The sequence below is a fragment of the Alternaria dauci genome, chromosome 1, assembly GCF_042100115.1.
Source record: "Alternaria dauci strain A2016 chromosome 1, whole genome shotgun sequence".
In the NCBI taxonomy this organism is placed as follows: Eukaryota; Fungi; Ascomycota; class Dothideomycetes; order Pleosporales; family Pleosporaceae; genus Alternaria; species Alternaria dauci.
In genome coordinates, this window is record NC_091272.1 from 3,515,913 (window position 1) to 3,536,355 (window position 20,443).

The 20,443-nt window shown below is 52.6% G+C and overlaps 6 protein-coding genes across 6 annotated transcripts; 1 reads left to right on the forward strand and 5 right to left on the reverse strand.

The window, feature by feature from the left end:
- Nucleotides 1–37: 37 nt before the first annotated feature.
- ACET3X_001092 (uncharacterized protein) lies at nucleotides 38–2,992 on the reverse strand. The gene is made up of 2 exons (XM_069446346.1): nucleotides 1,752–2,992; nucleotides 38–1,688 (listed from the first exon to the last, which is right to left on the reverse strand). Exons 1-2 carry the CDS (start codon nucleotides 2,939–2,941, stop codon nucleotides 845–847), a joined length of 2,034 nt encoding a protein of 677 aa, XP_069311334.1. The 5' UTR covers nucleotides 2,942–2,992; the 3' UTR covers nucleotides 38–844.
- A 272-nt stretch (nucleotides 2,993–3,264) lies between these two features.
- Nucleotides 3,265–3,730, forward strand: ACET3X_001093 (40S ribosomal protein uS10; the record flags this gene model as incomplete). The annotated part of the gene is made up of 3 exons (XM_069446347.1): nucleotides 3,265–3,318; nucleotides 3,378–3,579; nucleotides 3,636–3,730. 3 exons carry the CDS (start codon nucleotides 3,265–3,267, stop codon nucleotides 3,728–3,730), a joined length of 351 nt encoding a protein of 116 aa, XP_069311335.1.
- A 1,166-nt stretch (nucleotides 3,731–4,896) lies between these two features.
- Nucleotides 4,897–10,095, reverse strand: ACET3X_001094 (uncharacterized protein; the record flags this gene model as incomplete). The annotated part of the gene is made up of 1 exon (XM_069446348.1): nucleotides 4,897–10,095. The coding sequence occupies one exon, from the start codon at nucleotides 10,093–10,095 to the stop codon at nucleotides 4,897–4,899; it is 5,199 nt and encodes a 1,732-aa protein (XP_069311336.1).
- A 948-nt stretch (nucleotides 10,096–11,043) lies between these two features.
- Nucleotides 11,044–12,904, reverse strand: ACET3X_001095 (uncharacterized protein; the record flags this gene model as incomplete). Its single annotated transcript, XM_069446349.1, has 3 exons — nucleotides 11,044–11,474; nucleotides 11,529–11,928; nucleotides 12,008–12,904. The coding sequence occupies 3 exons, from the start codon at nucleotides 12,902–12,904 to the stop codon at nucleotides 11,044–11,046; spliced, it is 1,728 nt and encodes a 575-aa protein (XP_069311337.1).
- A 1,709-nt stretch (nucleotides 12,905–14,613) lies between these two features.
- ACET3X_001096 (uncharacterized protein) lies at nucleotides 14,614–16,147 on the reverse strand (the record flags this gene model as incomplete). The annotated part of the gene is made up of 2 exons (XM_069446350.1): nucleotides 14,614–15,678; nucleotides 15,815–16,147. 2 exons carry the CDS (start codon nucleotides 16,145–16,147, stop codon nucleotides 14,614–14,616), a joined length of 1,398 nt encoding a protein of 465 aa, XP_069311338.1.
- Nucleotides 16,148–16,802: 655 nt separating this feature from the next.
- Nucleotides 16,803–19,145, reverse strand: ACET3X_001097 (uncharacterized protein; the record flags this gene model as incomplete). The annotated part of the gene is made up of 2 exons (XM_069446351.1): nucleotides 16,803–18,660; nucleotides 18,715–19,145. 2 exons carry the CDS (start codon nucleotides 19,143–19,145, stop codon nucleotides 16,803–16,805), a joined length of 2,289 nt encoding a protein of 762 aa, XP_069311339.1.
- Nucleotides 19,146–20,443: the final 1,298 nt, after the last annotated feature.

Below are 20,443 nucleotides of genomic sequence, written 5' to 3' on the forward strand. Positions count from 1 at the left end.
CTTAAAAGGCTCAAAGAGATTTCTCCTGCTTGTCGTTGGAACACATTACGGTTATGCTTGACACCAGCGTGTCTGCGCAGCCATGTGCCCTTGAGATTTGTGGCCTCAGCAATTTGATGCCACGTCCATGACCCCGCGTCGCGCGATTATCTGGCTGGCAGACTGATTGGCTAGCTTCCAGGAAGCCCGGATTGCATCACGAGATCATGTATCAACAGTCCCCACAGTCTGATTTATCGTTAACGAGTAAAAACCCACAGAAAATGTGAAGTGAGGTCTATATATGCAAAATTTGCGCCTCTATTCATCGAACAAACAACCATCTGCTTACGTCATATGACGCTAAGAGCAATATCTTCGATGGTCTAGTGGTCATGATTTCCGCTTGTCAAGTCTTCTGGATTTACAAGCGCGGGAGACCGGGGTGTAAGTGAAAACCTAATCTGAATCACCATAAATATCTTCTAACATCGCACCAGTCGATTCCCCGTCGGAGAGCTTATCAGACGTTCATTCTTTTTTTTGCCCGCAGGTGTGGGCTGAGAGTGGGCGTGGCCTCAGTACTTTCTGGGTAAAAGTGCGGGGTTCCTAGATAGGACGAATGCTCTAGCCGTTATCGGGTGCCTTGATAATGCTGCAAGGCTTTTTGCTCAGGATCACTGTTCATGTTCATAATTTTCAATAGCATCTATATGTGATATTCGGCTGCGACACAGCGTGCAGGTTTCTCTAATCTCCGATCTCCATCGTGATCGCACTATCGCTGGGCGCTTCAATGCGCAATGTGCAAGAAGACATGTACCATATTCCACCAGCCGGAGATTTGGGCATGGACAAAACTCCTTCAGCTAGCCGGGAATCCAGCTCGAGCCATCTTCTTTCCTCGCTGAGCCTTACGATTATGGTTCGCACTTGAACCCTTGTTGGCTTCTTTTCGTTGCCGCGAGATCTGTGTGCCTTTATCATCAGCAGGGCCTGCAACACTGGCGCCCCCTCTTCCACCGCCCGCACCGCCACGTCCGCGGCCTCGACCTCTACCCCTACCGCCGCCACCTCTGCCACCACGGCCGCCTTGCCCGTCGCCGCTACCCTCATCGCCAGATCCTGCAGGGCTATTCCGCCATGCTGTTGATTGGAGTTCCCGCTGTTGACCCTGGAAGTTGGAAAACTTCGCTTCAAGTCGCCGGAGTTGCCTGGGGTTGCGTCCCATCATGATAGCCCATCCTTCGATGGCCTCATCGGTCATACCCGTCTCGCTCTTAAGAGCCGTTCGAGCCTTGCCCCTTCTTGTCTCTGATTCGCGGCCGAACAGCTCAGGTGATATGGTGTAGGCGCGGAATAGAGCTTCTTCGTTCTTGTCGCCGAGATCAGCATCCTCGCCAGGCCCAGGTGCGGCAGTGTCGACAGACGCACCAACATCCTCCGCATCGTATGTGTCATCACGCTCGTCATCGTCCGAATCAAAAGCCGCCAGAGCTGCCATTATGGCTGACTTGGCGGGCGCTTTGCTTCGATCAGACAAAATCTCGTCGGCGTTCAGGTCTTGACCTCTTCGGCCCATGTGCAGTCGAGACGTGTCTACTGCGAGCTGATCGAACTCATCACCATCGAACACATTGCGCCGCTCTGGAATATGCTGGCTTGACCTGGGTGGAGGCAGTGGTTGTGAAGACGTTGCTGGCGTAGGCCTAGCATTCGTTAGTGCCGTTGTCTAGAGTCGGAAATGCGTGATATAAATTGACAGCACTTACAGCTTTTCGCTTCGGTCTGCCTTGGAGAGATGTGGTGGCAGCGAGTCTTCCAAGAGATGCGCAGTGACCTGCTCCACGTCGTCGTTGTACTCATCCAAGCACTTCACGATGAAGCCTGCACCAAGATGCGGGAAGAGATCCTGTATTTGACTGACCATACTCATGCGATGAACATGGATCTCGCCAGTAAAGGCTCCATGTCCATAACTGTCTTGATCCGCATTGGCCTTGCCTTTGTCTACCTTCCGTCGAATCAGCCTCTTTGTCCGAGCTAGACCAGATTGTCGAAATGCGCTTAATGATGCTGCAGTGTTCTTTACTCTTGCAGCTTCGGGAGAGGTAGCCTGTTCTCTGATCTTCTCCAGTAACGGCGTGTTTGTGACGAGATCAGCAACCAGCGTCTTCTTCCCAGGCTCTTTCTTCTGATCTTGCTCTTCGCTGGATTTCAGGCTGTACAAATGATCGGAAAGCAACGAGTAATTAGGTTTTGGCCCCTCTAGTGCAGCTGTGAGACCAAGATGTGCTGTCGTGACCAGCTTCTTCTGCATGGATTGCGGTACTTGTGGGTATGCAGCAAGGAGAGAATCGAGGAAGTCGGACCCTGTGAGCATAAACATGCTGGCCTGTGACGAGGCCCTGAGAAGAGGTACGATTCGATCAAGCGTCTTTTCAGCCTCTTCTGGTCGCTTTGACTCCAGGTTCCGGATCAGAGACGTTTTCGCAGTCTGTAAGGACTTCTCGATGGCTACGCTGTTTCTCCCCCAGGACCCCTGCAAGAGCGTACGAAACTGCTCGCTCTTTGGATACGCATGACAAATATCAGACAGATTTGACCAGTTGAGCAAGGACGCAGGTATATCGTCCTTTGTCAAGATCCTGTGTAATAAAAAGAAAGTCTTCTTTCGCAATGACGCAACTTTGGGTGCTAGCTCATCGTCCAGGGCCAGCTCGTGAAAGAAAGACAGCAGAAACTGTGTAAGTGAACTCTCCTCTTTGGTTGCTGCTGAGAACTGTTGGTCCCCTAACCTCAGATAGAGCTCAGCTAGTGAAGTCCAGGAATCCAGGTACAACTGCCATTCGTCGGGAAGTATGCTCTTTCTGACTTTTGCATCTGGAAATGGCGCGAAGTGGGGTAGCGACATGATTATTGGAAATGCTGTAAGTTGGAGGTCGAGTCCGAGTCGGAACATGCAACGCGGTGAATGAGAAGCAAAGGCAATGTCTCAACGGTTCGATTTCTGGTGTTTGCCTGCAGTCATGCAGTCATGATGGCTCATGGGCCCGCCTGCCGCGCGATCAAAAGGGAGCGATACCCGATGCGGCTCTAGCGTCCGCAATCTTGGCGCCCATCGCCCACAGATGCAAAATGCGCATCGCGAAAGGACTTATCGACTCCGAACGCCGTCGCCAATTTAACGCCAACCCAGTCATCACATTACCGCGATCGAGGATCCAGGTCGTGACTGGAATCTAACTCAGTACCTACAACAACGCAACACTCCAACCCGACAAGATGTCTTACAACAAGCCCGAGAAGGACTTTGGTGAGGGTCCCAAGATCCACAAGGCAAGTCTCCGTCAATGCAATACGACGCGCACAAGGCCATTCACTGACTGCGACTCCAGATCCGCATCACCCTCACCTCCCGCAACGTCAAGAGCCTCGAGAAGGTCTGCCAGGAGCTCATCGACCGTGCCAAGAACAAGGAGCTCCGCGTCAAGGGCCCCGTCCGCCTGCCCACCAAGCACTTGAAGATCACCACCCGTAAGACTCCTTGCGGTGAGGGTTCCAAGACTTGGGACACCTACGAGATGCGCATCCACAAGCGTAAGTGCACACCGCTCTGGGCAGTTGGTTTGGACAGCGGCTAATTGCGATTTTAGGCCTCATCGATCTCCACGCCCCCACCGAGGTCGTGAAGCAGATCATCATCAACATCGAGGCTGGTGTCGAGGTTGAGGTTACCATCGCCGCATAAGGGCTTGGTTCGCACAAGGGTTATGAACGAGTGTCAAGGGTCTGAACAGACATGTGGCTATGAACAGCTCTAGAAGCTGGATATACACGAAATGGAATGATTCAGACATGATGAAGTGTCCACCTGAAGACATGTGCTCTTGACTGTGATGAAACATACTACACACCACACAGGTGTTCGAATTTGACCGAAAACTTGCTTGTAGCAATTTCCAAGTTCACAAACATAATTTCGAGTCGTTGTGAGCAAGGAACGTACGTGCAACGTTCTCGAAGCAATATGTAATATAGCCACACAGATCCTGTCTTTTGCACTACCATAGACGGCAGCTGAGTCGACATGTCACTGCATACGTTGCATTCTCCCGATTGAAGCGTCGGCCTTGTATAGCGGACGCTAACAGGTCAGAGTGCAGCACTTCAACATACCCGACCTGCGTTTTCTTCCGCCTTCTATAGCAACGCTAATATATCTACAATGTACCAACTGACACATGAATACGTTCTAAAACTATAGCCTGATGACATCTGAAGCCTAGTGTGTTGACCTTTGGCGAGGCCATAATATATCGAGAACCATACATAACAATGCCTATGCGTAGAGTGACATGTGCCACCACTGGGCCTGTTGACCCTCACAGTACTGTCTGCCAACAATCTCAAACCTGATAATGAAGCTTGTACACCTTCAACAAACTGGCTATATACGTACGTCAAGGCATCAGTGTATCCGAGTGACTACCAAGACTCTGCAGATATCACCCATCACCATGAAGATAACATTTAATGCAATCAAAGACTTTTTTATGAAGTGCTAGTTAGCTAGCTATGAACTCTCAAGACCATATGTCATATCCCCATGAAGACCCCCCATTTTCATATCCTCTTATACATGATGATTAGAGAAGGCAAACTACTGAGAACCACCAACCCCCCTTCAGAAATGGTGCGAGTGGCTGCGGTAAGGCTCCTCAGGACCAACCGCTGGTGCGTACAGGACCAAATTCTCCACATCTGCGTCGGGTTCTGGCGTGTTGGGCGGCGGGGGCGGAGACGAGGGGGGAGTGGGAGGAGGATACAACTCGCCCTGCTGGTAGTGGAGAATCACCAAGATCACACCACTGGAGGTGATGAAAATGGTGAGTTCGATATAGATATCCATGGCAGTTAAGTACTTGTAGTATCCCTGGTGGTGGATTGCTTGCGGTTTGACAGTCGTCGAATCAGGTGTGAGCCTTTATGCCACCAAGTCTTGATGCGGTCGATGATACGGTGCTTGCGGTAGTCAACTGCTCTCATGCCCTCCGCGTCACGGAAGGTATGGCGGTTTGCGGTAGTGGATGACGTGAACGCTTGAGCTTCACCGACACAATCCTGCACGATCGAATTCGTTGAAGGCTTGATCGATTCGGGCGAGGCAAGGTCTTGTGCGTTGGTCTTGCTTCTGCTGGCTCGGATGGCTGTCTGGTTGTCAAGCTTAGCCTTGCGAGTTGATGAAAACCGCTTGCGCAGTGAGAGCCTGGTCTTGTGCGTGGTGTCGTAATGCTCGTCGTCAGAAATGTCTGAGGCAGAAAGGTGATCGCGGAAGATGGCTGTAGGTGGAGACAAAGCTGACGTAGGATAGCGTTCTCCGACCGCGTGCGGCTGATCACCGTTACGGCCAAAAGTGCTGAAGCGGTGGTGACGTGCGTGTGCAGTGCTATCAGACGGCGACCCGAAGGGCGATGCTGTAGCTGTCTGTGCAGTCGAAAAAGAGCTTGCAGTAGACGTGTCAGAGAGTCTGTTACGAAGATGGGAAGGACCAGGGCGAGGGGAGTGCTTTGCAGCGGTTGGACGTGGGAGGGAGATGTCGATTGCGGGGTTTGTTGACGTTGCCCAAGGATAGTTCTTGTCTGAGTTCCAAGGACGCGTCTCGGTTGCTGTGGGCGTTGAAACAATCGACCTCAGAGACCTTCTTGACGATAGAGCCGAATCCCCTGAGACGCGAAGCTCTCGAGGACCGACAGTGTGAGAACGTGGGCGTAGAACAGCAGTTGACGGAACTTGAAGCTCTAGAAGCGGAGCTGTCTTGTTGTGTGTTGGGGTGGTAGTCACGTCGTCCTTGTAGGCCGACTTGTCTGCGATTGAGTCTGCCTCACTAGCGCTGTTTGCAACACCCCCATCGTTGGGACAACCCGGACTGCCATTGCCCTTCTCCTTGCTCGTGATCTCATCGTAGAGATCGTCCTCGATAACCACCATGTGGGATACGCCGCGCATAGGCCGGAGTCGAGCTGAAGAGCGCTTTTGCGTCGGGTGAATCTCGTGAATCTCCTCCAATGCGTGCTTCTCAATCTCTTCCTCAATCGGAAATTCAGCTGGCTCACCACACTGGTAGTATTCCCTCAACGACGGAAAGAACTCCGAGAAGCGCTGTGTGAGTCCTCCAACAGAAGGTATAGTCAGCCGCTCAATCTCCGCCATGAGCTCCGGCGAACGCGCACGATGCATGGCGAACAAGCCCATCATGGCGGTAGGCTGCATCGAAAACCTTGAGCGCTCGGCTTCATTCAATTCCGCAAGAGAAAGGCGCAGACCAGTGACATCACCTGCTGATGCAGGTCGCAGCGGACTACCTCTGCTCATCCTCTGCGACACACTAGGCACCTCCTCCATCGACCTCGAATAGCGGAGGCCAAGCTCATCGGTCAGACCATCAAACAGATTCATTCGACTGAATCGCATCGAAGGCAAGCCGTGTGCCTGGCCAAGCGTGCTGCCAACATTGCTACCAATAACACTCTGACGATGCGATACCATAGACGACCTTCTCGAGAAGTTGATCGGATCCTCTCCCGAAGCCCGAACACCCGACGGTGCCCCAAACGGAAAACGGAAACTCGAGCCCTTGAGATTGCTGGCACTCGTGTTGAGGCTCGAGTCCTCGTGCGACTCCTCTTTCAGATCAGGCAGATAACGAGACGGGCCAGGATACCTATATCCGGACAGCCTGAGGTCCGTCGTAGTGTCCTCCTGAATGTTGGCCAAGGGTACCAAGGCCGAAGAGTTGGAATGAGACTCAATAATGCTTGACGGACGCGACTGCTGAATTCCGCCATCGGTGGCAGAAGGCGCATAGCGGGGCCATTCCAAGTGTGTAGTAGTCTGGCTGTCGCGATGACTAGGCACCGGAACTACCGCAACCCCATCCACAGGATCTACATGTGAGCCTGAATAGTTATCCTGCATCGAATACACAGACGAGGGCTCCAGGATGGCAGGGGTCGGGCTGTTGGGAGCTCGTTGTTGCGCAACAGGAATCGGGCTGTTACCAAGCACCTTGTACGGGTTGCAAGCTTCTGGGGTACTGAAAGTGATGCTCCGCGTCTTCGCAGCAGGTACCCCTTGTGGCTTAGATGATATAGCTTTTGGTGCGTCGTGCATATCCACAACGGGCGGTGATGATCTAGCGACCTTATCGCTGTTCGTGGCGTCGCTCATGTCTTGATTCACATCACAAGCAGATGAATTCGTTCCATCTGATCCCGGGAGATCCTCTTGCTCGGGGTACTTTCGAGACCTAGCAAAACGCGAGGGTAGTGGACGCATCAAGAAAGACACTGCAGCATGCACACGTTGAGCTTCCTTCGAAGTAGATGACTCACGTGGCGGGACCACCGGCGGCATGGGCGTGGTGCTGAGCGTGGATGACGAACCAGAGGCCGATACTGAGCCTTGCCTCATGTTCTGCTTTGAACTGGTCCGCAGTTTGTTCGCCACGATTGAGAAGCTTGATTCTCGGCGAGGTACTGGTGGCTGCTTGCGAAGCATAGCAGAGGGAGGCTTTGACCAAGGCATCTCAGTGGCCGCCTTACTCTGGCTCATGACCAGAGTCCCTAAGTTGGATGACAGTAGTCGAGACGGCGGTACAGAGGTGGCACGAACAGGGCTTGCAGTAGTCTCGAAAGAACAGGCATCTGCTTCTTTCCTAGACCCATTGTGCTGGGACACATCTTCGATCGGGGACGCAGAAGATCCTTTGTCAAGGTCCTTTCCTACTCGAAACGATGGCGACTGTGAAGATACCTCTAGTTGGTCTGTACACGACTTGAAGGACAGTTCATCAGACGACTTTTGGACGTGATTGCTTCTGGAGTGAAGTGCAAGTGGCAGTGGCTTCAGGTCCTGATCTGTCGAAGCATCTGTATGCTCTTCCGTATCGTCCATGTCCTTCTGGATCGTTCCGACTCGCATAAGAGCATCAGTTCCGTTCTTGGAATCGGTTCCTTGGTAGCCTGCAAGGACATCCGACATGCCATCCTCGGTACTGTGGCCAGGACTAAAAGTATTCATGGTAAGATCAGATTGGATGCCAGGTTCATTTCGGAAGCCACCGCTTTTGGCCGTTGGTATGGAATGTTGAACCGCGAATTCAAGTGTGGACGAATCAAGAAGGCTGGATCCAGTTTGCGACAAAATGCTATGACGATTATCTCGGGTGTCTATCGGATTCAATGCGGCCTCGGACAGCGTATTAGATGCAGAATACTTCTTAAGAGGTAGGCGTTCAGACTGAGTGGGCTCATTCGTCTTTGGCAGTGTCGGAGAGGCTGGAGTCAAGGACTTCTGGAACAGAGACTTCTGGGACAGCGACTTCTGGGACAGAGACCTTGGGATGAGTGGTTTTCTTGACGGTGATGGGGGCTCCTTCGCGGGCGACGGAGATGTTTCCGAAGAGCTCGTTGACTTGATTGAAGACTGGATATCGTCCGTGGTCGAAGCCTCCAGACCTCTTAGGATCAAATGCCTCGTGATACGGCGAGCTACTGGGGACGCCGGGAGTTCCGCAATGACGTTTACGGTATGGTCGATGTTGGATGATTGGGGAGACACGACTTCCATCGACATTGGTCGTGCCTCTTGTCCTAAAAAAGGATCACTCTTCAACGTCGCCTCCCCAGGATTAGACTGCTCGAGGACAGTTTTAGTCCGGTCTATGAACCCAACAGGAATAGCTTCGGCTCCTGGTTCTCCGGACTCATGGCGTTCGAGCTGTTCATCGGTCTCAGCATGTGGCACCGAAGAACTTTCCTCTGTAATGATGAGGCGGTTTGTATTGGCGACCTTAAAGACCTTGGTTCTATCGAGGCTTCGGTGCACTTCCAAAGAGTTGCTATCTTTCGGAGTAGGCGGTAGGGCCAGATCGGATGACGGTGGGTCTGAGTCGGTACGCAAGTTTGTGTTAAAACTGGACATAGAAGCAGGCGCAGACCTCTTGAGACGAGCTTGTTCGACAGCGATGCGGTGTTTGTGATCGAATGGCAAGGGTGGAACCTCCGAACGAGGCTCACCACCCCTAGGCCTGTGTTCCCTTGGATCTTCCGAGCGAGCCTCGCGGATGACATTGCCCGGAACCTTACGAGGGATCTTAAGCCTGCTTTTCATGTTCTGCATCTGCCTGGGCTGGTCGCGATGATAGGGTTCGCCGTAGACGGGGAAGTCGTCGTCCTCAGCACGATCTTCAAGACTCATGGTTGATCGGGAGAGCGGGGTTGTGGTTCTCATTTGTCCTGGATTATGCCGGTTGCCGTAGCCACGATATTCCTGTCGCTGTCCAGCATACTGCTGCGGATGGTTGTAGTGGGGACGTGCTGAATTGCCATAGCCTTGTGTTTGGACAGCATAAGACAGTCGCTGGTCATCGTAGGCTTGTTGTCCTTGCGGTGGTAGTCTGGCATCGTCGACCAAGGCGGGTGAGGCTAATCCCTGGTATGGACCAGGCGGCCTGAGTCCACCCCCGGACGAGATCGGATAGTTATACGAGTTGGAAGGTCGAGATGCTGGAGGAGGGCGCAGACTGGTGAGAGACCTGTTGCTTACGAGGCCGTACCTGGGGGGCTGTATGGTATGGGTCATCGAATGCGAGCGATGTGAGTCCCTGTCGCGGTTGGCCCTTCCGTCGAAAGGCGATGAGCCGGAGGTGTTCATCGTCGGAGAGAGCGTGTCGGCCATGTACTGCTGCCCATAATGTGGCATTGGCTGGCGCGGTGCGGAAGAAGACGAAGGGAAGGGGCGAAGCTGCTTGCTGGCTCGACTGGAGGTGTTGGACATGGAAGAAGCTGTCGACATCCTGCTGGCCGCGCGCGAACGCATGGGGCGCTGCATATTGTTGATGCCAGACAGGTCGTCAAACTGGGGGCCGATGCCGACGTTGCCCATCTCGGTCCCGGTTCGTAGCATGGATGAGACACCGCGATCGAGAGGAGGTTGGATCTCAGCACTGGGCGCCCGCGATGTGGGCTTACCTGATGTTCTGCTCAGTGCGGAGACGTTGGAGGCTCGAGACATGCGGCCGCCGCCGTTGGGATCTTGCTCAGAGAGCAGCATACTGCCGTCGGTGCGGAAGATGCTGAGGGGGACAAGCAAACAAGAGCTGTACGTAGGGGGAGAACGATGCTGTTGCGGTGGGAGCTCTCTTGGCTGCCGTAAGGCAGAAAGATGTAGAAGTTATTGGTATGACCCAAAAGAAGAGGTGATACTGCACAAGGCGGCAGATATCCAAGAAAGAGGAAAGCGAGTGACCTTTACACGACTCTCGCCAGCATCTCTGCCAAAAGGAGAGTGCTGTTGAGAATATGAGTGTTGTGGTGGGGGAGGTGGAGGAGACGGAGGGAGCTTGGTGGAGGCGCTGTTTTGATGGCGAAATCCGCGCCTACTTCACGTCCACTACGACAGGAGCTACCCCACCACGGCTTTTTTGGGAAGAAAGTACAGCCGTCGACGATGAAAAGAATGCAGAGAGGATGCAGAGAGAGCCAGTGGCAGAGATGTATACGAGACTGAAACTGGTCCCTACTTACTTGTGCGTACAGCTTCTCGATGTCTTTAGGACAAGGGCATCGATAGAGACACCAACACAGCAGCCAGCAGCTAGCATTCCCTCACATCCCGTTCCCGCACCTCGCCTGCCTACTGTGCGCGATACACGCAGTGTCCAACGACCACCGCAAACTACCCCCCAACGAGCATGACGGGCCACCGCATCCCCAGATTCGTCCGCACGACTGTGCTTCCAGAAACACCCATCTCCTTACACGAAGCCAGACCCAATACGCGTTGCTCGTTACCGCATCACATCTACGAGAGCAAGAATATATACATCCAAAAGCCCCAGGAAACCATCAAGAAAAACCGGACACAAGCCACGGTAGAGATTATAAGATTTGTATCGCGCAATACAAAAAATGCAGTGTCAAAGGGGTATAGAGCCTTGCAACGCCAGACAACAAGATCAAAGACGGCACAGGGAACAACAAAGATCAAACTAGGAGGGTATCACTCAGCGATGGGGCCTATATCGCCGGATTTCTTCTTGGAGAACAACCGTTTGAGAGATGAGAAGCTACTTCGCTTCGATAGCCGCTTGGTTGAGGCATCTGAGAAGGTGGATAAGGAGGTTGGTGGACGGCTTGGCATATCCGCGGGTTTAGGGTGCTGTGCCGGACGATCGAACGCCGGAGAGCTAGCGCCTAGCCGACTAGATATTGAGCCTTTCGGTGTGCTCAAATTCCTGCTAGGGAACAGACCAAATTGGGCAGTTTGTCGAGAGGATGTGGAGGATACTGAGCGGGGCGACGCGAAGCCTGGTAACATGGCCGATGCGCCCGATACGGAAGAATACGCCGAATCCTTTCCGGTTAAAGGTGGGCTATATTCTCCATTATGTGGTTTCACTGATAGGCGGTTCGCTACTGGTGAGCTCTCTTCTGCAGATAGATTAGATGGCGAAGACACTTTATGCTGATGTCCCAAGAGCTGACTTGAACGACTAGACTCTGCCTGCGAAGTCGCTCCTCCACGTCTCTCATCATTATGCCGGGCATCACGGTAGTATCCCGTCTGGCTTGTCTGACGTCGCACATCCATGTCAGCATTGGAAAGAGCTGATGCGGAGGAAGAGTCTTCGCTTCGTTTTGGCGTCTCAGTGTTGGAGTCAGACACATTCGTGGTCTCGGGCTGCTGTTGAGGTCTTGCTCTTATTGTTGAATGTCGCTGAGGAGTGCCAAAGCTGGCAGGAGTCTCCCTACTGGAGGACGAAGCATTCATGAATGGCGGACGTTCGGGCGGTGGTGTAGGAAGAGGTTTGTTGTTGGCAAAATTTCGGAACGGACGTGCTTCGCGCGAGTTGGACGAGTTCCGTGAGGATGTACGTGTTGCAATCTAAAGCCGTTAACAAAACTCAGACATCAAGTACGGCTGGCGATGCTGAGATGGGGTGGGAAATCATAGGCGGCCATACCAAACTTCGACGACTTGCCGCACCACACCGCTTCTCGATCTCATTGCAGTAGCTGCTCACTTGTACGAGCACAACGCCAAGTCTTTCAGCCTTTGCCACAAGGCTTTGCAGAAATTGCGACCAGCCTCCGGTATTGCCACACATGGCTGAGTATATGCGCCCAATGTCCTCATTACGGTATGTCCACGCGTCGCCCACGTCGCCTAAGTACAAGTCGAGTTCTTGGTTGGCTTCGCGGAATATGTTTATATCGATCAGATAGTCGTTGAGGAGTTGCGACATGCGCCCGATGGTACGTTCGATTACGATGTTGCCGTCGAGAAGTTGGGCGCGGTATGAACGGTCTTCGAGGAGGCGATCGAATTCGTTTACGTGTTCCATGGGCACTTTTAAACATTTGTGCCGGAAGAGCATGTCTTTCATGCTGCTTTCCAGGTCTTCGTTGGCCCTCTGCAAGAAGCTGTCAAGCTCGTTGACATGCTTCAGTAAGATGTCTGCTACGTCGGCGACCGACTTTTCCAGATGCTGATGCAGCAGGTGGACGCCAAAGACGATCTGCGCGATGGTCTTTGTCAAAGGGTGGAATTTGCCTTTCGGGTTATTCCTCCAATGACAGTTGTATGTGAAGTTCCACGAGGCCTCTGGGGCGCTCTCCTCTCTGCACAGCATCTGCTGGCGAGTCTTGACGCTCTTCTTGGGATTGACAAAAGGGACGTGGCCAGTCTCGCCGGTGGCATCGAGCATGGACTCCTCGAAGGGCGCTTGCATCGAGGCGAGCGGGTGTATGGGGAAGGTTGCCGTCATGATGCGTTTGTCTCGTTCGTCTTGCCATTCATAGGAGTCGCGGTCTTCGAAGCTGCGACGACCCCTCTGCGATGGGCGTCGAAAAGGAACCATGGCGAGGCACCGAGTCGATGTGGCTGGTAGCTCGGATTATGGTGCTACAGAAGCCAAAGCCAATGCAAGCCGCAACTCGCACTTCTTCAGGGATCCGGGCTGTGCATAAGCACGAAACACAAGGTGGGAGGGTCCAGGGCAGTGGTGTGTCGTCGTCGGGCCTTCTTAAAGAAGCATGGTGAAGGATGGCATTGTGTGAAGAGGGTCGACGCCGCAGGGGATGCAAATGTTCAACGTGCCGGAGATGGCGGAAAGAAGACTGGACACGGTCCCAAGGTTCAACGACCCCTTCGGTTCGTCAGTCATCAGGTCACAGGTCACAGATCAGCCTGGGGATCTGGCACAGAGACGGGGGTTTCTGGTCGCCAGGAGGTCTGCAGGTGGTGCAGGAGGCTTGACCGCAACAAGTCTGGCGGGTGCCTTAGTGCCCGAGACGGTTGGTATTCAAAGGCAGGGCGGGGAAGCGGTGGCCGCTCTCCACCACACAGCTATCGCGACTAGAGGTGGACGGACAAGCCTCAAACAAGGATAAACTTTGGCATTGGCTATCCCCAGTGGCGCGCATCACTACAGATATCCGTTTCCTTGGCCGCGCTGCCACCTTTACCTGGTGTGTAAGCGTGGCAAGCAGGTAATTTGGCCAGACCGTCGCCCAACACCCAGGCCCTCTGTGTGCGCTAGGAGATGCATTGCAGTCGCCTGTCCCAGACCAAGACACGCCTGCAAGCTTTCCCATGGCTGCCCTGAGCGACGATCCCGTCATGCTGCCGTCGTCGTCGACGGTCACACCAAGTGCCGAGGCTAGTCGTGGCCCCATTGATGTTCTAGTGAGCGAAACGGCCCAACGCATAGCAGACGTCATCAATGGCTTCGAGCCTGAGTTTAACGAGTGCCACGGTTCCTGGCCCATCTCGGTGGGTTGTTTCGAACGCGGGCTGCAAGCGCAAACTTACAGCCTCGTGCTTGAGCCTGCCGGCTGGGGTCACGAGCATCCAATCAGACAGTGCACACGACAAGCAAACTTCACGTCGCAACCATTGCGTTTCTCAACCACCATCGCTGTTTTCGCCCACCAGCCCGTGTGACATACTTTTGCTACCGAGACAGAGATTGGCGTTCTTTTGCCAAAGAACAAAAAGAAAACATTAAACCAACATGGCCAGAGTTGCGAGGAACCACGAGGCGAACTACGCTCTTGTGATTCCGTAGCAACCAACGGCTCAACACTTCGCCTTTTCATCCCATCACCAAAACCCGACCCCAACAAATAAAATGCACCCATACCGGACATTACACAGAGCAAAATGCAGCCTCTCCCGTACCGGATCAGGTGGTCCGATAATCACAGCGAGGTCGATGCAGAGATACTATGGGCGGGAACAGACATTGCGACAGTTGTCAACAGCCTTTCGCGACCGGCAGCACAAAAATCGTGAAATTCCCCAGCACCAGTCGCTGCGCGAATCGCATTCTGGTCCATGTCAAGGCGATCGGAATGCATGTGCAAGCCAGGCCGTTGAAGATCCTAAAATTGTTCCGTCGGCATCGCCCACAATCCCCACAGCAACAGCGCAGATTTGAGAGTGCGACGGCTGAGGTGAGGCTTGAGGCGTTCTTACTACAGCAAGTGCATGTTTTGTAGACTTAGTGCAAGTGGCATAAGGAACGATATGGAGCATGCGCATTGTGTGAATGCCCATCGACTTTATCTACCAGCCCCGCCATCTGACCCAGACATCTACCACTGTATCTCCACCTGAATCCGAGTCGACCACGAGATACCATCCGAATCCAGCACCAGCCACGCATGCATGATTTGGCCAAACCATGACCCTGTCACCAATTGTCAACTCATTGCATTCGCTCCTATCGCCCTCCCATGTCAAGATGCCATGCTCTTGACTAATGCGTCCTACAATCCATCCCGTCTTATCTTCCCGCTCGTCGTATATGTGCTTGGCGGAAGCATTGCCCAGAGCAGGTGTGACGATGCCCCAACCGGGATAGGACTTGCAAGGTTCACGACCCATCGCCAGAGAGCCAGCTGACACAAGAGCCTCAGGCTTTGACCGCTCGTTGTACACACTTGTCACTTCGACCAACATTCTCATTCCGATGCTCGATTTAGCGAGAGGCTGGAAGGATGACGTGGCTGCGCTAGAAGAAGACGGTGGTCTTGCATGTGTAGCGACTTGCTGGCAGTCTAGTACCGGGTATACCCCGGCATGCAGCTCAACGACACAATCTTTCTGTAGACGACCAAGCACATCGTGGAACTCCTGGACCTTGGGGCTGGAACTCGATAGCATGTTTTGTGCGGCTGTCGCGGTGGGTGTCGCGCCTACACTCAGCACCAGCTTTCCGCTGAAGCTCTCTGGAACGGCCTTGACTGCTGTTTCCAAGCCCAGTAACTCCTCAATTAAGCCATTTGCGGCATCATCTTCTGAGGATCCACCGTACGAATGTCCAAAGTGCGAATAGAAACCTTGCAAGAAACATCCAGATCCGGGTTCCTGACTCTTCTCAACTACTGTCTGGACGAGAGAAGGAAAGTTGGGCGAGGAGGTTTTGATACCAGCGCGTTCGTAGCCAGTATCAATCTTGATAAAGACTCCCATCTCCACTTTGGTCTCAGAGGTGTTGAGTCGTTCGTGGAACTTGAGAAAAGCATTCTCGTTGTCGATCATAACATTTACAGAGCCAGGCTTCAGTTTCGAGGCCAGAGATACAAGGCGTGGAATCCCAGATTGAGACACAGGTACGCCATAGAGGACCTTGGAGGGTAGGCGTTAGCTTCAAGTCTTTGGATAACCCAATCTGTGGACACGGATTATGAGAAATAAAACAAAAGCAAGCAAAGACATGAGTTATCGTAGGATGTACTCGAGAAACGAACATCGCAATACATACACTGGCTTCCCTCCCTTCCGCCTGCGCATCGCACAGCTCTGGCAACAAGTTCTCAGCCTCCGCAATCGTGCTGACAATAAAGTTCGCAGGACCGCTTTCCCCAACTTGCAATCTTGATAATTCAGCAGTCTTGTGAGTTTTGATGTGCGCACGAAAGCCAACTTTGAGTTCGGCGCAGATATTGAGCATGGCAGCGCAGTTGCGCTGTATAATGGCGCGGTCGAGGACGGCGGCTGGAGTGGGGACATCCTCTAGTCTCTTGCCCAGGTATTGTGAGAGGAGAGAGGCGCGCGTAGGCACCGGATAGGCTGACAAAGGGTTGATTTCGGCCATGGTGATGTATCGGTAGCTGTTAATGCTGATATCTGTTGATGTCGAGGTAGCTACAGCTGGTAAAGAGCTGCGAGAATGGCTTTGAAATAGGTCCTACAAGATGCGTCGCAAAAGACTTGCAGACCAGGTGCTGAGCTGTGAGTCAGTCTTCTGCCCCTAGACCTTAGATATAGATTCTTCTCTTTCCAAACTTGTCGTGTTGTCTCTTATCGGCCGTAGGCGCTATACGCGTTAACCGTCGGACAAAGTATGTGCGGTGCGGAGCGGCCGCGCAGCTTCGGCAAATAGGATAATCACTTCACAAGGCCGCGGATGTTCCAAAAAAAATACCTACTTGGTGTAGTAAGCTGGGGGTAATGAATTTTGCTATCACCGCGATACTATCTCAATGTGGGAGATGTGCAATAAGCTGGGGGTAATAGTTTGCCGTGAAAGTGGACCTACGGAGTTGGTATAGAGTGGGGGCGTTGCATCGCGACGTCTTGTGTGGGTCCGACATCAGAACCGCCGATACGCGACAACAAGCATGCTCACAGGAGAAACTGTGTAGATTGAGTTGATAAACTCGTATGAACTACCGAAATTGAGTCCAGTCTGCGTACCTAAACCGTCACAAAACTTTTCGTCTGTAGTGTATAGACCGCCGGAATGCCTCCTAAGCGCCTGGTCCCGGCCACACGCTGCTCAATCTCCTCCTTCTCCCGGCCATTGCACTTCCCGGACTAACACTCCTGGTTCCCATGCCCGTTGCCGCGAAACTATTTTCAAGTATAGCGTCCTCAAGATCATCTTCTTCTTCGATCCTTTGCACTATGTCGGCTGGTGGCTCTTCTTCAAACACGGCCTGCAAATCGGCATGTGGACTCAACTGCTTCCAGCTCCTCCAGAAACCAACGTCCTGCAACCAAGTTGTTCGTTTCGAAGGTCCAGGGCCGTTGATGCTGAGTTGGCGGCGCGGCTTCCAGAGATAGCGACGCTCGTAGTGGGAGATGGCGAGAAGGATAGGGAAGTTCAAGATTCGTATCGCCGAAACATTGATCTTGTGGAACCATCGTGGCGATAGAATGAACTTGAGAGGGAGTAAGATTACAAACGCGAGTAGGTTGAAGGGAGGGCGATAAGCGAATAGGGAGTCGGATTTTACACCTTCGAAAGTGAGCACTGCGCGTCGGAATTGGATCTCCGCTGTCGCATCTGCAGCGATCTTGCTGAATGTGTTGGACAGAATCGACACCAAGACTGTCAAGAATAGAGTGTTACCCAGGAAGGCGTAGATAACCATTAGAGTAGGACCGAGAATCTCATGGAATCCGGATGCTTCATCAATACCTGTACCGTCCAGACCGAACCAGATCCATAGCATCCATTTCGAGACAGTGATCGAGTTTGGTGAGTCTTCGTAGCCGACTGCTGGATTACTGATGCTCAGCCATTTGAGCGCCAACAAGAAGCCACCGAAGCACCATACAGCGATTAGACTCAGGGCTGTGAACTCTTTGACCATTGCTCTCAGGGCAATAAACAACATGTTCTCCGGCATGAGGTTGAATGCGATACGTGGGAACAGTATCGGCGACGCGACAGCCAGTACGTCGAGAGCCTGTCTGCCCGTCTCGTCTTGACCCATCATCCATCCATGGAACCGCATGCCAAGGTATGTGAGGAAGATGCCGGCAAATGTAACATCCAAGAAGGCCCAGAGTTCCTGCGTGTGTACTTCCCAGCCATGCTCGAGGCAGGACATGAGCTCATCGAGCACCCAGCCGCTGCCATACAGCAGGAATGTGATTTCGGCACCAGTCAGAAAATGGTCTTTTCGCATAGTCATGCACCAGCAGTAGAGTACGAGTAGTATGATGAACTGTACTACCTCGATGATGTTGCGTGTTCTGGGTACCATGAGACGGTACTGATTTAGTGTTGGCGCCTTTTGTGGGTTGTAGAGGGAGATGGGCTTGTGCTTGTAGTGATCTGGTATGATATCCATGTATACGGTCGGGGTATACACGATACGCCCTCGGTAAATAGCATCGATGACCTTCTGACTTGCGGAACCAGATAACAGCACTTTACTCTCGGAAACGATAGCCACCTCCAGCGCTGTCAGTTTACCCTCATAGTCGCCCTGGCCCTGGTACTCTGAGCTATGACGCGGCGGACAGCGTTCATCTGGGGCACCTTGGAATGGCTGGAAAGGAGCTACCATAATCTGTGCTAGAAGTAACAAGCCAGCCTTGCCTGTTGACTCTTCATCGTGCCGTCGCAGCACTTTCATAGCAACCAGCTCGCATAAATTCGCGCGCGTAAGGTCAACAGTCTGATGATGTTGCTGAAACTGCTGCTCCCGAAGGAACTGCATACGATTGACAAGCAGACAGTACACGATGGATATATCTTCTTCGTCGTAGAGGCGATCCACCAGTGGCTTTACGATGAGAACGTTCATTCGAGGCTCGCGGAGCTGATCCACAGTATAGGGGTCCTCGATTACTGCTAGGACAAGGCGTCGTATCCTAACTCATGATTAACATCAGACTTGAACTTCTTACCTGCTGCGCTACACATACCTGTGAATATTGAAGTACGTCTTCTTGTTATTGTTCAGATCAGGCGTACTAGCAGTTCTCGCAGCCATTGGCTCGCCTTGACCGTTGAAGCATCCGTCAGCGCCAGCATAGTCCTCCTCGGGGAGCAACGTCTCCTGTTCCTCTCTACTCTTTGCCGATCTCAATGCATCGCTCAGCGTTCTCTGGTTCTCTATCATATGAGGGCGTTTCAAGTACTTTCTAAACTCGATGTGCCTTGACTGCTTTCGTTGTGGTGACGGCCTGCGCGTAGTGGGCGAGAGTTCCTCGCCGCCATTGCTAGAGGGCGCGATAGCACTTTCATCACTGTCGTGACTTTTGGTAGGATTCGGATTGAGCGGTGGTCGAGTGAAGGTACCGTAGGCAGGACTGCCACTTCTGTTCCAGTCTGGGCTTGACGTCGGGCCTGACATGTGAGGCTGCTGCCAGCCTTAGGTAACAGTAATAGGAGGAGTCAGTAAGCTGCACAGGGTTGGGGTTGTGCGGGTCTTTTCCGAGGCTGAGCGGGACGAAAGTGGATAAGCCTCAGGAGCGTAGAAGCTTGGACAGCAAAAGGTGCCGCGGTCTATCCAGCTCCGATACTCTTAGAGCGTCGCAAAAAATAGGCACCAAGTCTACTCAACGACAATGTTAAGTAGTCTTGCCACAATTGATGTCTTTTCGTGGATGTTGATAAGGTGGGAAAAGGAAGCATGGACCGCTGCACCGATTGCAGGATTGGCAGATGAGGTTTCACGCTAACGCTATTCGGCATAGATCTTCAAGATCGCCCCCGACGTCACCCTTTGGCAGTATCGCGAAGCTACCGATTCTCCCAATAACGTGCTTGAGCAAAACCAGCTTGATCCTATTGTAATCACCATAAGACTCTTTTTTAATCATAAAATGAGAATGCGCCTTCGCACAAGTGAAACATGAAGATATACCACTTCGTAGACGCGCACGTGAGCCACTCGCCAAATCACGCCACGATTGCGGGATTAACTGCGCAACGAGGATAGAGGAGACGCATCGCGGCAACCATCGGTGAGAAAAAATGAGGCTGAGAGCGAGATAGCTAAGGCAGCCACTAATTGTTTGAATGGCAAAGTTGTGCTCACAGTTGATTGGGAAAGAGGGATGGGTTGACGTACACCAGCTGCATTGGAAGCGGGGTCTTTGTGATAGGTGCTGCAATACACTCCAACCCTTCACTTGAGAGTACAGTACATGTATCATCTGACCAATCGTGATACCTTAAACCCCACTGCTATCTATGTGTTGTTCTCAAAGGTCTCTCAATCGGACCGAATGGATCCTCCAGCGCCTACATCGAAGCCCTACGGCGTTTCACACCTTTCCTTCCAAGCCTAGTAGTGTCAGTGATGTGTTAATTATCGTACTCTGACTATCACTTACTCCGTAGGCTTCATTGTGGTCGTCTCAGGCTCCTTCAAATCGATGAATTCCCGCGGATTTGATGTTCGGGAAAGACACTTCGGAAGTTCACGGCGAGCTAAAGCACCCATCAAGACATTTTTCACAAACTCTGGATTGTAATGCTCTTCCCGAAGAATCCAGTCACCGTTGGCGAAGTCAGCGTAGTATTCTGTGAGAAACCTACGCAAAGGGTCGGCAGGGAGACAAGAGCGATAGATGCTGTTGATCACGTCGACCCCAGGAATATAACGAGCGCCATCTGACCACTCGTGGTGAAAGAATTCCAGGATAG

Coding starts and splice junctions, on each gene's coding strand:
- ACET3X_001092 (XM_069446346.1), bottom strand. CDS start 2,941: ATGTTCCGACTCGGACTCGACCTCCAACTTACAGCATTTCCAATAATC. Junction 1,689..1,751: donor GCAGACCGAAGCGAAAAGCT/GTAAGTGCTGTC, acceptor AACGAATGCTAG/GCCTACGCCAGCAACGTCTT.